Source organism: Heptranchias perlo, chromosome 3 (genome assembly GCF_035084215.1).
Source record: "Heptranchias perlo isolate sHepPer1 chromosome 3, sHepPer1.hap1, whole genome shotgun sequence".
Lineage (NCBI taxonomy): Eukaryota > Metazoa > Chordata > Chondrichthyes > Hexanchiformes > Hexanchidae > Heptranchias > Heptranchias perlo.
The window spans coordinates 129,613,933-129,631,649 of NC_090327.1; the positions used below are offsets into that span (position 1 = coordinate 129,613,933).

Here is a 17,717-nt window from a genome sequence, read left to right on the forward strand (position 1 = left end):
ATGGCCACGATGGGCCGAATGGCCTCCTTCTGTGCCGTAAATTTCCTATGATTCTATGAGAAAGGGATAAGAAAAGACCATGCAGCCCATCAAAGCTCGTCACTTAACTCTCCCACTATGGAATCTAATTGTATGCAATTGAATAGCCTCAATGTTTTTGCCTTTATTGACTTTCTTATTCTAAATATCATTCTTTGAGTAGAGGCATTTTCTATGTTTTCTGCTCTAAATTTACTTTTCACTCATTTGCATTTATGTTCTCTGGCCTTATTGTCTTGGCTTAAGTTGAAGTAATAATTTAGGTTTACCTTGCTTTTAACACTTAATGCTCTATATTTTCATGAGATTCATCATAACAAATCCCTTTTACATTTGGGATTGGTCTGGTCGCTCTTTTCTGTACCCTTTAGTATGCAAGTACTTTTTAATGGCATGGCAACCAATCTAAACACATATTCTAAGTGTGGTTTCACTTGTGCATCATAAAACCTTAGCATAACTTCTGTAAACTTGCATTCGATTATTCTGGCTAGATGCCCTAGCTTTCTAGTTGCTATTTTGCAAATCTGTTTCAACAAATTGTCTGGATATTGAAAGTAGCATACCTAATATTATTCTCATATCCCCCAGTCTCCTGTGCTTATTTATAATGCCGTACACTTATAAATGCCTTACATTTCATCTCATATCTCTGCTCCGCTGCATAACTTATCTAAATCCTCCCAAAAACCTTCTGTTGCGACATCTTTCTGTTGCTTTGCCTATTTTTGAGCCATCAGCAAATTTGGCTAATTTAGAGTTGATTTCGATATCCATGTAATTTATGGAGATTGGAAACAATAGGGGAGCCTGTAGGATTCTCATCATCGTTTCCTCCCAGCCAAATGTTTCAACTCTCTCATTTTATGTTTTAACCATTTTCTTTAACCAGTCCCATTCCTGTGGCTTTTAGTTTAATTACAAACTTTCATGCGGAACTTTCTCCAGCACTTTCTGCAAATCGAAATAAACTACATTGTAGTTATGTATAAAAGCATTTGGAAGGATTGATAACGATCATATGACTTACTGATTGAGATCAGGTTTATTTAATTTCCATCCAAGCCAGACAGTTTGCCTGAATTACTTCCATCTTATTATTTGATTTGATTTGATTTGCACTTCAGAGTGCTCTTCAACCACGAGTTAAAATTCCGACACCACATCCTCTCCATCACAAAGACCACATACTTCCATCTCTGTAACATCGCCCATTTCCTATTCTACTTCAGCCCATCTGTCACCGAAACCCTCCTACATGCAGTTGTCACCTCCAGACTCGATTATTCCAATGCTCTCCTTATTGGCCTCCCATCCCCCGTAAACTCCTACTCAGGCCAAACTATGTCGATCGTGTCCTATTATGCACCAGGTCCCGCTCTTCTCGTTATCCCTGCCCTTACTGATCCACTGTCCTTGTCTTTAAGTCCTTCCATAGTCTCACCTCTCCCCATCCCCATAACCTCCACCAGCCCTATAACGCCCTCCCACACACCATTGGCAGCCGTGCCTTCTGCTGCCTGGGTAGCAAGCTCTAGAATTCTCTCCTTAAAACCCCTCTACCTCTTCCCCATCCTTCTCCTCTTTGAAGATCTTCCTTAAACCCCACCCCTTTGATCAATTTTTTGGTCACTCCTCCTAATCTCTCCTTTGACTTAGCGTCTAGTTCCTTCATGCTTCTGTGGTACACTTTGGGATCTTTTTCCATGTTAAAAGGTGCTATATAAATGCAAGCTGTTGTTCTTGCTTTAACTTACTTTTAGCAGCTTTATTTCATTTAGTAATGGTCCAACATGTGATTTTCCACCCCACAAGATGATGTGTTCTGAATATTTTTACAGCACTCAAGTATTGAAGCTACAAATTAATAGAGCAGCTGAGAAAATGCCACACATATTTCAATTCTTCAAGTAATTATCATGCTTTATCCAAAGTTTGTTTTGAATGCCTGTGCCAGCTGAAGATTTTATCTTTACTTATTTATTATCACCTGCATTCTCTCCATAGCTGGGAAACAATGTCATGAAGTAGATCCAATATTCATGTAATTCTATCCTTACTGTTTTGACTGGCTGTGCAAATAAGCAATTTGAAATGTGAGATCACCCTGATCGTCAAACTGCAACAATCCATAAATGAAATGTGATAATTATGTGATCAAAGTGAAGTCTGATTGTTGTTTCGCAATGCTGTATAGTCGTGTACAGACTTTGGTCCTTACTCAAATATTTGACTATGCTAAAACCAATTAGTCTGTGTTCCTCTAGTTAAAAGTGGAGAATAGCTGAAAAGATAATGGAAACAGAAATTGTTTTTCATATCTTCAAACTTGTGCACACAATATCACAAAGATGCCAAGATTGCTTTGTGTACCCTAGATTAAGGCAATTTTAAATTCCATTTAGTGGTTTATCACTGGTAGTTGTGGCTTCTGCATTGTCAGAGACCCATCAATGATGGTGCATATATCCTTCAGTTAAATTACACTGAAGTTGTTTTTTCAAAGAAGGAGCAACTTAAATAAAAATAACTGATAACGATTGGGATAAGTATCCCAACTTCTTCACAAGTTTATATCTGAACATTAACCTATCCATGTGAATCTGCTCTAACCATCATCAATATGCCTACCAAGCAGAATGGGGACTAGCTCAGGCTGTATTCCTGAATACCAACTCGGAGTTTGGCATCAGATTATACAAATAACTTTCCAACAGTTGATATTAGAGCAAATTAATTTTCATAAATTCTTACACAATTAAGACTTAATTTGTTGCAGTTTTTGACTTGTATTGTGCAGTATGCAGCTGTCTTAAAAACTTTTTTTTTATTGCTGCCATTAAAAATATGATTTAACTCCTGAGGCCAAATCTGAAAAGCCGCTGAGGTTCTGATTTGGTGACCAAACACTTTCAGTTGAGCCTAGAGACCAACTTAAAAGTTAAACTGAGAGCTTTGGAAAGTAACATATAGATCCTATGCACCCAACTTTGCAATTCATATGAACGAATGTTCAAACAGCACAAGAATGTAAATATTTACTTTTTAAAATTCTTTCACATGGTTGATGTGTGATAAATCAATCAACAAAGTTGTAGTAACCTTTATTCTTCATACAATCTTACGATCTTCAGGACTTCGGTAGTATTTGCAGCTAAATATGTTTCTTTTCACTTTTAAGTATCTCATGGATCTGGTCTGCAAACAGTTGAATGTCATAAAGAAAACTAGACTTGTTCTATTGAGATATGTAACAATTCTTGAGATCTTCAGCCCTGTTTATCTGTGGAGTACTGCTTCATACTTAACACCCATATTTATCACAAGGTCCTTTCCTAATGTACAGAGCAGGATCTCTGACTGACGCTACACTCTAGGTTGGTTAAGGTGTTCTTACATACAATGTACACAAAGTTTGACCAGTGTGCTTGATAAGTTGCTGCCACTACCCACAGCATTCCTCTAAGGTATAGAATTTAATATGCAGAACCTAGATGTCTGGGGACACAGAGTAAATTCAGTAACTCTTGTTGTAGGGATTTGATGACTTTTGTTTGTATCTTTAGGAAAGTAGTATAGGCAGTCTGCCTACATTCATGAAAGGTTGTCTACAGCGTTGGTGTGGCCTGGCTTAATCTTTCTTTACTGTTTTCAGCTGAGATGTTAAACCAAGTTCCTGTCTGCCAGTTCACATAAAAGATTCCATGGCACTGCTCAGAGAATAGCAAGGGACTTCTCCCAGTGTCCCAGCCAACACTTAACCCTCAACCAACACCACCAAAACACACCACTCATTTATTTCATTGCTGCTTGTGAGACCTTGCTGTGCATAAATTGGCTGACATGTTTAGTTACCAATCAACAGTGACTGCACTTTAAAATGACTCATTGGCTATAAAAACTCACATTTATATAGCACCTTTAATGTAGGAAAACGTCCCAAAGCCCTTCACAAGAATGTGATCAGCCAAAAACGGAGATATTAGGATATTAGGACGGGTGACTAAAAGCTTGGCCAAAGATGCAGGTTTTAAGGAGAGTCTTACAGGAAGAGAGAAGTAGACTGGGAGCCAATGTAGGCCAGCGAGCACAGGAGTGATGGTGAGCGGGACTTGATGCGGGTTAGGACATGGCCTGGCTATCAAATGCTTTGGGACATCTTCAATCTTTCTTTGTTCTTTGTCCCAGAGACTGAATTACATTGAAACTTTTATTGGGGAGAATGCTTTGATGTTTGCCAAAGTATCTCCCCTCCCAAAATATCTCTAAGGATACCCTGAAACTTTGCATTGGGTCTTTCCCTCTTCTTAATCCGTTGACCGAAATCTGATTGAACTTTCTTACTTCTCTGATGACTTTATGTCGCTATCCCCTGACGCAGTCATTGAGGGCTGGGATCCTTTCAGTCATCAAAGAAAGTAACTTGGCTCTCTCACTAGTATGTAGGGGACCATTGTGCTTAGTAGACTTCCGGGGAGGAGACCTGTTGCAGGATTTAAAAGCCTTTAAAATTAAAATGGCAGCAGATATCTTGAGGGCCAGAGGGTAAGCAATTCTTATAACAGCTTTTCTCAGTATCTTCGACTCCTGTGAATACTTAAGTTTTTTTGTGTTTCTACAAAAAGATATTCAGAAAAGGCAGCAGCTTTTCCAGGTGCCCGGTGACTTCATGGCCGCCTCCTCAACACAACTGCCAGCAGCCCCAACCAATTCCCTGGCACCAAAACCACCAAAACACAGAGCTCACAATTTCTCTGTTGCTGACCAAAAGGTATTGATGGAGCAAATGAGAATATGCAGGGAAATATTGCTGGGGACACACTGGAGGAAACCAGTCAAAGGAGTAGCCAAAGCTATGTGGAGGGAGGTGGCACTGATGCTCACTCTCACTCCCGGGACTACAGACCAGAACCGGAAAATGCTCAATGACATGACAAGGGCAAGCAAGATAACAATGTTGTTACTGTTGTTTCTAGGAGAAAAGAGAACACAATGTGTGGGAGAGGCAGGCCACCAGGATAATCCTTGACATCAGGCTTGTGAGAAGCAGGAAATGGAGCTGCTGCGAAGGTGCTCTCCTTTGGCTGTCAGTGAGAGAGAGATCAGTGGGACTGCTTCAGCCGAAGCTCAGTGTGTGTAAAGCATTGCTAGCACCTGCTACAGTAGTTAACTCTATCCATCAGCCAAAAAAGTCCAAAGAGTTACCGTCTCTATCTCATTCCTCTCTCTGGGTGGTGCACACACATTCCTTGCTCCTTTCCTCTTCTTCTGCAGATCATTCACAGCCAAGGGAGGTAGATGAGGAAGAGAAGGATGATGATGATGATGATGATGATGATGTCACTGCTCCCTCTGCTTCTGACCCCAGACTCTTTATTTCACCCCTGCATCACTTACCCTCTCTTTCCCACTCAGCAGCTCAGAGACTTTCATCGGGGGAAGAAATATAATAGGGATGAAGAGATAGCAAAGGGAGATTCATAGAGCACGAGGGAGCCACAGGAGTGGAGAATGAAAGAGGAGTCAGCCATTCCCCAATGGAGGTGGAAAACACTGATGCCTTTGGCTAACTCCAGCTGGGGTACTTGTACATGAGGTTAATGATGCTAGTGATGGAAATACTGCATGCAATTTAGCTAAATTGGTAAAGTCATTTCTTTTACCACATTATAAATTTCTTCCCTTTTAAAGAGATATTTTCTTAGTTTTCTTTTCAGTCCAAAACGACGTCTGCTTGGATTGCATATCTGTCTCTTGGCAATAATTGAGGATAAAGGATGACAGAATGACTAAGTCTGTCCACCCATATGATAGAAATAAGTAGCAAAACAAATATCATAGAGAGTGGACAAGGTTTCAAAGTAGTGCAAATACTGAATGATGCAGGTGAGTAAAGTCAGCACTATTCCATGAGAAAAGTTCAGATGTATTAATTAGGTTTTTTTTTTTCACATCGTTCACCTGACGAAGGAGGTAGCCTCCGAAAGCTTGTGAATTTAAAATAAAATTGCTGGACTATAACTTGGTGTTGTAAAATTGTTTACAATTAATTAGGTTAGTGGACAAAGAACAGGGCAAGCAGTGGCGGAGTTTAAAGGAGACATATCCCAAAAATGTAAATCACTTAACATTAGTCATTGGTAGTGCCATGGCTGAAGAATTTGTCTTACAGTTTCTTTTTTTTCCCCCAAAGTTACGGATGTTATTTAATAACAGTGCTCTGTTATTTTAACAGATGAGTTAGATAGGTTAAAGCCTGTGAAAAAACAGTAGAGGAATGCCAAACGAACAGATTAAGTGTTCATCCACTATCATAGTAAATAGTAATTTCTAGACTCATATCTTATCGACATGATCTCTGCCTAGCATTTTGTAAGCAGAACACTAAACAGCTGCATCGCTTCATTACGCATTTAATGCAGCTATCTTTTTTATCATTCAACATTTATTTATAAAGTTGATGAAAAATAACGGTCAAATATTCAGCAATACTTGGTTTCAAAACCGTGAGGTGAAAATTAAAGCAGTTTGCCATACCAGGACTTAAATGCTCTGTTTTACTCACCACAGAAGGGATTTCACAGGCAGTCTCCCGATCACTTTGCTGTGGGTCACAGTAGAGTCTGAGCTTCTGTATTTCTATCTATTTAATAAAAATGAAACAAAGCATCAGTCATGAAGAAAATATGTAAACAAACTCAATATTGAAAATGGTTTCTGTGGATCAGCTCAGTGCAACACACAGTTGATGATAGCAAACATCATTTGACATAAGTTATTTAAATGTTTGGAAATTAGATGTTATACACTATAAATGTTAGATATGTTATGATTACATTTTTATGGTTAATTTATGATAATTTTTTGCAGGAACAGAAATTATGTACTTTCCTGGTTGAAGGATATTTTGGTTTTGGACATTGGAACATTTTTACACTTTTTGCATCCTGATCCACTCTCAAACCAAATCAAGTGTGTGTTTAGGGTATAACTCTTTTCAACAATGTGATTAAACATCAACTTCATAACGGCATCTCCTGCCACGCCAATTTGGCAATTCCATTTCCCATTCAAGACGTTTGTGTAGCCTGACTTAGGGCAGCCAGCTAGTGCTAAATTATGGGTAGTTTGTGTTATGGACTTTCACTCAACAAGAACCAGGCCGAGTCTGTCCAAATTCACTTAGGACCCTTACAGTCAGCACAGTGAGGAGATTTTTTTGTCTCATTACTCTAGTCTGGTCCCAGAAGTAACAGGGCACAATTCTAGAAGATAGGAACATAAGAACTAGGAGCAGGAGTAGGCTAAATGGCCCCTCAAGCCTGCCCCAATATTCAATAAGATCATGGCTGATCTTCTACCTCAACTCCACTTTGGCATCCTATTCCCATACCCCTTGATCCCCTTAGTTTCCAAATATCCATCGATCTCAGTCTTGAATACACTCAACGACTGAGCATCCACAGCCCTCTGAGGTAGATAATTCCAAAGATTCACAACCCTCAGTGAAGAAATTTTTCCTCAATTTCAGTCCTAAATGGCCGTCCCCTTGTCCTGAGACTATGCCCCCTAGTTCTAGACTCTCCAGCCAGGGGAAACAGCCTTTCAGCATCTACCCTGTCAAGCCCTCTAAGAATTTTATACATTTCAATGAGATCACCTCTCATTCTTCTCAACTCCAGAGAGTATGGGCCCATTCTACTCAATCCCTCCTCATTGGACAACCCTCTCATCCCAGGAATCAATCTGGTGAACCTTTGTTGCACCCTTTCTAAAGGCAAGTATATCCTTCCTTGGGTAAGGAGACCAAAATTGTTCACAGGTGTGCTCTCACCAGAGTTCTACATTATTGCAGCAAGACTTCCTTACTCTTATACTCCAACCCCTTTGCAATAAAGGCTAACATACCATTTACCTTCCTAATTGCTTGCTGTACCTTCATGTTAACTTTCTGTGATTTGTGTACAAGGACACCCAAAACCCTCTGAACACCAACATTTATTTGTGTCTCACCTTTTAAAAAATATTCTGCTTGTCTATTCTTCCTACCAAAGAAGATACTTTCACATTTCCCCATATTATACTCCATCTGCCACTTTCTTGCCCACTCAATTAATCTGTCTATATGTAGCCTCTTTGTGTCCTCCTCACAGCTTACTTTCCCACCTAGCTTTATATCGTCAGCAAACTTGAATACATTACACTCGGTCCTCCTATCCAAGTCATTGATATAGATTGTAAACAATCTTGTGTAACAACCTCTTGTGTGGCACATTATCAAATGCCTTTTGAAAATCCAAATATACTACATCCACTGGTTCCCCCTCATCTACCCTGCTAGTTACACCCTCAAAAAACCCTAATAGATCTGTCAAACACAATCTCCCTTTCATAAAACCGTGTTGATTCTGCCTAATCATATTAAGATTTTCTAAGTGCCCTGTTACTACGTCCTTAATAATAGATTCTAGCATTTTCCCTACTACTGATGTCAGACTAACTGGCCTATAGTTCCCTGTTTCCTCATTCCCTCCTTCCTTGAATAGCAGGGTTACATATGCTATCTTCCAATCCAATTCTAACCTACTCCAACACATGGTCCCTGTATAATTAATTTCAGGTCATTATTATGTAGGTCACAATTGTGTTTTCAATCACCCCTTTCTATGAACGGAACTTTGTATCAATATTTTGGTCTCTTCCATTGGAAACCAGATCCAATATTTATCACTTGCTTATGGGACTTTATGAGGAAGAGAAATAAAATTATTTATTGATAAAGATTATGCAGTTGTGGCTTGTACACTGTTTTTAAGATTTTGACAACTTCAAGCAGACATCCTGAGCTTGGAAATTGCTGTTGATGCACAATTCATAGATAAATTGTAGGCCACCAAAAGTTTCTGAGAGAATTTACTCCTGCTGTTTTAGCCATGATATTGCTGTTTTTAGCCTGTGTGCAAAACAGGAAATTCTGGCGAAATTGCTGTAGACTTGGGCACTAATGAATGAGAAAAGCCAGCTTGACTGGCCAGCAGCTACAAGCTCTTGTGAAAGGATTCCCGCAGGGAAAGCATTATTTAAAGGGACTAATGACCATCCCTGAAAAGTGCCAGGCATTGGGGGAGGTAGCTTAAAGCAGGCACACACCAGTCAGGCTCTGGTCGACTCACATGCAGGGTCCTGGCAATGCACAACCCAGGGAGGTCTAGGGCCTCCAAAGTCACAGCAGGAAGTCAATGAAAGCCTACAACCTGCCAACATACTTATTCCTTACACAAGACAATCATGTAGAAGAAATGATAGATTAAGTGCCACACATCTGAAACAGGACAGAAACGCCAAGAGCCAGCACCATGGCAAAAGATATGTGACTCCATTTCTTCAATACATTTTATTTACTCAATGGGCGTGAATTTCTGTGGAGGCTCCCCCCACTCATCCCCCAAATGTGTACATTCTGCTGAGAATAACTTTGTGATTGCTCAGAGTAATTAACACCAAAATACGGGCATTGATGTTGGCGGAGGAAATGCTGAGGGCAGTGTTTGTGAAGGTGTTCTGGGCCAGCATCTTTGGTACAAGTGAACAGTAGGGTTTTGCACATCAATTTTCCAAGCTGCACCAGTGTTTCTGCAGCTACTTCCTCACTGTAGGTGTCCGTATCCTGGTCTAGCCTTGATTGCGGTTGACCATCGTTCTCCTTCACTGGTTAGGCCGCTTTGTATAGCAAAGTTATGGGAGCATACGGCAGACAACAATTATCTTGGGTGGGTGGGGGGGGGTTATACTGTGAGGCACCCTTGATCTGTCTAGTCATATAAAACTCTACTTCAAGATGCCAATCGTACGACCAGTAACAATTCTGCTATTTGAAGGGGCCTGATTGTATAGGTGATCTGCTTATGTCCATGGTTCATGCAAAAATATCATTTACGACAAAGGTAGAAAGAGGGATGAGGTCCTGCAGGCAGATTTTAGGGAGCTAGGAAAGAAATTAATAAGCAGGACCTCAAAGGTAGTAATCGCTGGATTACTCCTGGTGCCACACACTAGTGAGTATAGAAATAGGAGGATAGAGCTGATGAATGCGTGGCTGGGGAGATAGTGCAGGAGGGCTTTAGATTCCTGGGACATTGGGACCAGTTCTGGGGAGGTGGGACCTGTACAGGCCGGACGGATTACTGTACTGGGACCAATGTCCACGAGGGGAGGTTCAGTAGTGCCGAGGGGGAGGGTTTAAACTAATTTGGCAGGGTGATGGGCACCAGGATGTAGCATTGGAAAGGAGAAACAAGGTGCACAAAAGATTGGGAGAGACAGATGGCACTACAGTAAGAAACAGTGCGGTATTAGGTGGGACCAGGCTAAGAGAGAATACAAGAAAGTCTAAGACTGGTTTGCAGTGAATGTGTGTAATGGCACATAGCGTGGTAAACAAGGTTGGTGAGCTGCAGGCACAAATAGTCACATGGGAATATGATGTTGTGGCGATAACGGAGACCTGGCTCAAAAAAGGATTGGGTACTAAATATTCCCGGATACAAGGTGTTCAGGAAAAATAGGGAAGGAAAGTAAGGAGTGGGGGGGGATGGCAGTATTGATTAATGAGAATATTGCAGTGCTGGAGAGAGAGGATGTCCCAGAGGGGTCAAGGACAGAATCTATTTGGTTAGAGTTAAGAAACAATAGAGGTGTCATTACATTACTGGGTGTATTCTATCGACCAACAACTAGTGGGAAGGATATAGAGGAACAAATTTGCAAGGAAATTACAGAGAAGTGCAAGAACTATAGAGTAATGATAATGGGGGACTTCGACTATCCTAACATAGGCTGGGATAGTACTTGTGTAAAGGGCAAAGATGGGGCAGAATTTTTAAAGTGTGTTCAGAAGAATTTTCTTGACCAGTACGTTTCCGGCCCAACGAGGAAGGAGGCATTGCTAGATCTGGTTCTGGGGAATGAGGTGGGCCAAGTGGAGCAAGTGTCAGTGGGGAAACATTTAGGGAACAATGATCATAGTATCATAAGGTTTAGATTAGCTATGGAAAAGGACAAGGAGCAATCTAGAGTAAAAATACTCAATTGGAGGAGGGCCAATTTCAGTGGGATGAGAACGGATATGGCCCGGGTAAATTGGAATCATAGATTGGCAGGCAAATCTATAATTGAACAATGAGTGGCCTTAAAGAGGAGATGGTGCAGGTACAGCCTAGGCACATTCCCATGAGGGGGAAAGGTAGGGCAACTAAAGCCAGAGTAAGGTGAAGCAGAAAAATGGGGTGTAAGACAGATGTCAGGTTGATAATACAAGTGAGAACCAGGCAGAATATAGAAAATTCAGAGGGTAATGAAAAAGGTAATAAGATGGGCAAAGAGAGAGTATGAGAACAGACTGGCAGCCAACATAAAAGGGAATCCAAAAGTTTTCTATAGGCATTTAAACAATAAACGGGTAGTAAGAGGAGGGGTGGGGCCGATTAGGGAACATAAAGGAGACCTATGCATGGAGGCAGAGGGGATGGTCAAGGTACTAAATGAGTACTTTGCATCTGTCTTTACCAAGGAAGAAAATGCTGCCAAAGTCACAGTAAAAGAAGAGGTAGTTGAGATACTGCATGGGCTAAAAATTGATATAGAGGAGGTACTGGAAAAGCTGGCTGTATTTAAAGTAGATAAGTCACCAGGTCCGGATGGGATGCATCCTAGGTTGCTGAGGGAAGTAAGGGTTGAAATTGCGGAGGTACTGGCCATAACCTTCCAAACATCCATAGATACGGGGGGTGGTGCCAGAGGACTGGAGAATTGCAAATGTTGCACCCTTGTTCAAAACAGGGTGTATGAATAAACCCGGCAACTACAGGCCAATCAGTTTAACCTCAGTGGCAGGGAAACTTTTAGAAATGATAATCCGGGACAAAATTAACAGTCACTTGGACAAGTGTGGATTAATTGAGGAAAGCCAGCACGGATTTGTTAAAGGCAAATCATGTTTAACTAACTTCATTGAATTTTTTGATGAGGTAACAGAGAGGGTCGATGAGGTCAATGCGGTTGATGTGGTACAAATGGACTTTCAAAAGGCGTTTGATAAAGTGCCACATAATAGGCTTGTCGTCAAAGCTGAAGTCCATGGAATAAGAGGGGCAGTGGTAGCATGGATACGAAATTGACTAAGTGACAGGAAACAGAGAGTAGTGGTGCACTGTTGGATTTTTCGGACTGGATGGAGGTATAAAGTGGTGTTCCCCAGGGGTCGGTACTGGGACCACTGCTTTTCTTGATATATATTAATTACTTGGATTTGGGTATATAGGGCATAATTTCAACCCTAACCCAAACCCTAACTTCAAGAGGACATAGTCAGGCTAGTAGAATGGGTGGACACGTGGCAGATGAAATTTAATGCAGAGAAGTGCGAAGTGCAATTCTAAAAGGGGTGCAGGAACAGAGAGATCTGGGGGTATATGTGCACTAATCGTTGAAGGTGGCAGGGCAGGTTGAGAAAGCAGTTCAAAAAGCATACGGGATCCTGGGCTTTATAAATAGAGGCATAGAGTACAAAAGCAAGGAAGTTATGATGAACCTTTAGAAAACACTGGTTCAGCCACAACTGGAGTATTGCGTCCAATTCTGGTCACCGCACTTTAAGAAGAATGCGAAGGCATTAGAGAGGGTGCAGAAGAGATTTACTAGAATGATTCCAGGGATGAGGGATTTCAGTTACGTGGATAGACTGGAGAAGCTGGGGTTGTTCTCCTTGGAACAGAGAAAGTTGAGAGGAGATTTGATAGAGATGTTTAAAATCATGAAGGGTCTAGACTGAGTAGATAGAGAGAAACTGTTCCCATTGGCAGAAGGGTCAAGAACCATAGGACATAGATTTAAGGTGATTGGTAAAAGAACCAAAGGCGACATGAGGGAAAACTTTTTTTACACAGCGAGTGGTTAGGATCTGGAATGCACTGCCCGAGAGGACGGTGGAGGCATTCAATTGTGGCTTTCAAAAGGGAATTGGACAAGTACTTGAAGTGAAAAAATTTGCAGGTCTACAGGGAAAGGGCGGGGGAGTGGGACTAGCTGGATTGCTCTTGCAGCGAGCTGACATGGACTCAATGGGCCGAATGGCCTCCTTCCCTGCTGTAACCATTCTATGATGCTATGATAACCAGCACTGAAGGGGGTAACGGTGGTCTTCCAGGAGCATTCCTTGCACTCTACCTTCCCCATCAAATAATGGGTGCACTAAGGATTGTTTCAAAATAAATGTAACATGGGATTCTAAGGAACCGGGCATTAACCTGCATGATTCTGTTCTAGTAGTCGCAGGCCAGCTGGACATTCAGAGAGTCCATTGATAACTTCCTGCCGCCAGCTTTCTTCCTCACTATCAACCACACGACCAATTTTTGTATCATCTGCAAACTTCTTCATCATGCCCCTTACATTTAAGTCTAAATCATTGATATATATCACAAAAAGCTAGGGACCTAGTGCTGAGCCCTGCTCTTCTCCTAAGATTCCCACTGGCATTACCATATACATTGACAGGAATAATAAAAGAAGCTTAGGTGAATGTACAATACTATGATCACGGAATATGGACTTTTCTGTACAATATGGTCAAACTAAGTGACTTCTATTTTGAGGCAGTCTTTTATATTACATTATTAGAAACAGAAACTAATGGTTATGATAGTCACCTGGAATAAGAAAAAATTGCTCAAATTACACCATGTTCAGAAAAAACTCCACTGAAAACGTGTTAGGAGGCCAATTTCAATCCGTCAGAGGGACTGGCAGAGTTTGCAAGGCTACCCAAGAGATGGAAAAATTGAAAGTGGCAAGATAAAACTTGAATGTGATTTTTTTATATTAGTATTGCATCTAAAACCTGCAAGAATTTCTCTTGCACTTTCCTTTTTCATTTTATATTGTTAACCTACATGCTGCATGCCATCAGCATAACCCTTCCCACCTTCAATGAACGTATGGAACAAGCTGCTATGTGCTATATATGGAGCTAGCAAAACACCAAAAATAAACCCAGTTTAGCTAGGTCTCAGTCAATTGGCTCCATTTCAGATTTTTAAGTTGGTTTGGCCCAGGAAGACATGAAGCTACTGACTCAAATCTGGATCCAAATCACTTGAGCAGCACGTAGGAAAGCTTGGCACAATTCATAGGAAACAAAGGAAAGTTCAGGAATAGGAAAATATCATTTGGCCCAGAAATCCCTCCACTGCTTTTGATTGATATCAACCCCACAGAACCGAAAGGCTTCGAGGTAAATTAAAGAAAATTGGTGAGAAACAGAAAAGGTTAAAACATTGATGTTATGAGAGTGCTTTCCTCCCAATGAAAATCACTTCCAATTTTAACAAAACTGTAAAACCCCGCTTAACAGGAATTGTTAACTTCTGTTAGTCTCAAAAAAAAATTCATTCAAGTAGAGATGAAATTTTAAAAAGTTGAATTAGCACTCTATATAACACAACTATAGACATAATCAGACTATAACATAACCAGAAAGGATAGGGAAGGAAGATAGCGGGGGGGGGGGGGGGGTGAAGTAGCTGTACTAATTAGGGATAATATAAGGGCAGTACAAAAAAGGGACATAACTAATAGAAGGATAAAAGCAGAATCTATATGGATTGAAATAAAAGATTAGAAGGGATCGATCATGCTAATAGGGGATACTACAGACCACCTAATAGTGGAAAGGAGATAGAGAAAGAAATATGTGAAATGAGTAAAGGACATAGAATAATAATCATGGGAGATTTTAACTACCCCCAAATAAACTGCAATAAGAGGTAGGTAAAGAGGTACAGGGAATGGAGTTTTACAATGTGTGCAGGACTCCTTTCTTACCCAGTATGTAAAAAGCCCAACAAGAGAGGAAGCACTGCTGGATCTAGTAATGGGAAATGAATCAGAGCAGGTAGGAGAAGTAAGTGTAGGGGAACATGTAGACAATAGTGACCACAACATAATAAGGTTTAAGATAAAGATTGAGAAGGACATAAGTAACACATTGGAAAAAAGCTGATTTTCAGTGGATGAGAATGGAACTAGGGAAAATAAGGTCGAAAAATTTACTGATAAACAAAGAAATAGAACAGCAGTGGGAAACAAAACGGTGATCAATAGAGTGCAGAAGAAAAATATTCCACTAAAAAGCAAGAACAAACCAGCCATTAATAATACACCATGGATGAATAAAGAAATAAGGGCAAAATTGAAACTAAATAAAAAGGCAGACACTAAGTACGTAGACATCAACGGAGAGGATGACAAAAGGGAATATGAAAAGGTTAGGAAAGAAGTAAAAAAAACAATTAGGAAGGCAAAGAGAAACTATGAAATTAAATTATCAAGGAATATAAAAATAGTAAAGTATTCTACAGACACATAAATAACAAAAGAAAAATCAGGATAGGGATTGGGCCACTAAGGGGTACACAAGATAAACTCGCAGGTAATGACAGCGACATGGCAGAAATATTAAATAATTACTTTGCCTCATTATTTACCAGGGAGACAAACATGGTGGGCGTGACATTAGAAGAAGAGATCAAAAAAGATATATTATATTCAAGATAGAAAGGGGAGAGAATTGATAAACTAATCAAACTTAGAGAGGATAAAACCCCTGCTCCAGATGGATTGAATCCATGGATATTAAAAGAAGTTAGGGAAAAGATAGCTGAGGCACTTTTACATATATATAAAAATTCATTAGAAAGGGGAATAGCGCCAGAGGACTGGTGGACAGCTAATGTGATTCCTATATTTAAACTGGGAGCTATAACCAGTCAAGGGAACTAGAGGCCAATTACCTTAATGTTGGTGGTAGAAACATAGAAAATTTACGGCACAGAAGGAGGCCATTTGGCCCATTGTGGTAGGAAAGACAATGGAATCCTTACTCAAAGATGTAATAGAAAAACATCTCGAAAACAAATATATAATAAAGAATAGTCAGCACAGATTTCAAAAGGGAAGGTCATGCTTGACAGATTCTGGAGAGATCAGTGCTGGGACCACTGTGTCCACCATTTACATAAACGATTTGGACTCAGGAATCGGAAATACAATTTCAAAATTTGTGGATGACACCAAATTGGGGGGGTATAGTTAACACTGAGGAAGACGTCTACAAAATACAGGAAGCCATTAATAAACTTGCAGAATGGGCATGTAAATGGCAAATGAATTTCAATATAGATAAGTGTGGGGTAGGAAGAAGAAGGGGGGCAAATACTGCTTGGATAATAAAAGTCTAAATGGGGGTAGATGAGCAGAGGGATCTGAAGGTACAGATACACAAATCACTAAAAGCAGCGATGTCGCAGGCCATAAAAAAAGCAAACCAAGCACTGGGGATCATTTCTAGAGGGTCAGAATTGAAAAGCAGTGAAGTTATGTTAAACTTGTATAAAACCTTGGTTAGACCACACTTGGAGTACCGTGAACAATTCTGGTCTCCATATCATAAAAAGGATATAGAGGCACTGGATAAGGTGCAAAAAAGATTTACTAGGATGATACCAGAACTGTGAGGTTATACCTATCAGGAAAGATTGAACAAACTGGGGTTCCTTTCTCTAGAAAAGAGAAGACTGAGTCATGACCTGAAAGAGGTCTTTAAGATCATGAAAGGGTTTGATAGGGTAGACATAGAGAAGATATTTCTACTGGCAGGAGAGGCCAGAACCAGGGGCCATAAATATAAGATAGTCACTCATCAATCCAATAGGGAATTCAGGAGAAACTTCTTTACCCAGAGAGGGTTTGGAATGTGGAACTCGCTACGACAAGGAGTAGTTGAGGCGACTAGCATAGATGCTTTTAAGTGGAAGCTGGATAAACACATGAGGGAAAAAGGAATAGAAGGATATGCTGATAGGTTAGATGAAGTAGGGAGCGAGGAGGCTCATGTGGAGCGTAAACACTGGTAAGGACCTGTTGGGCCAAATGGCCTCTTTCTGTGCTGTACACTCTATGTAATTCTATGTAAAACAACTCATTTTCCAGACAACTTGAGAAATCCAAATAACTTAAGAAATTAAAGTGTCCCAATCCTCCTTGATTTTTAATAGAACTGTTATTACATACTGAGCACCTGTGTTTATGTAGACAATCATCTTAAATAATGAAAATAGTTACTTGCATAACAAATAGAGACAACTGCTTCTAAAACTAACACTAAATTCATGTAGTGACATAGGCAGTACTTAGATCTTTCACTTACAGGTACAGATGTCTCTCTTTTCACATGTTTGGCCACCTGGGCCTTCCCATTTATGAAAATAGGAATGACTTGCACAAGACGCCTAGTCTGAATTTTTATGTCATCTAAGAAGCAGGTGACTTCCATTTCCAGTACCAGTAACTTCAGCTGATGCCAGTCTTCATCAAACAATTTCTATTGAATAAAGCAAACATAATTAGGTTATTTTGAAATTGGTGATACTCCGAAATCTTACTTCTTCTTCGTGTATCTAATGCCAGGTCTGAGTTGAGATTCGGGACTCTCTCACCAATTATTTCCCACACTCTGCATCAATAGCTCTTGATTGTCCTTCAAAAAGCCCTTAACAAGTTTTTTTCTCTCCCCATAATTGCCTTTCATCTATTTAATGATAGGTGTAAAGACCCAAAATAAA

General features: G+C 40.3%; 1 protein-coding gene across 1 annotated transcript in view; it reads right to left on the bottom strand.

Moving 5' to 3' along the window:
- Nucleotides 1–3,150: 3,150 nt before the first annotated feature.
- Nucleotides 3,151–17,717, bottom strand: part of LOC137308829 (collagen alpha-1(XXI) chain-like) — a 79,277-nt gene continuing 64,710 nt past the window's right edge. Inside the window, exons 6-8 of the mRNA XM_067977293.1 lie at nt 17,303–17,476; nt 6,605–6,682; nt 3,151–3,237 (exon numbers count right to left, since the gene is read on the bottom strand). Of these exons, the coding sequence (XP_067833394.1) occupies nt 3,151–3,237; nt 6,605–6,682; nt 17,303–17,476 (339 nt within the window). The remainder of the gene's footprint in view (nt 3,238–6,604; nt 6,683–17,302; nt 17,477–17,717) is intronic.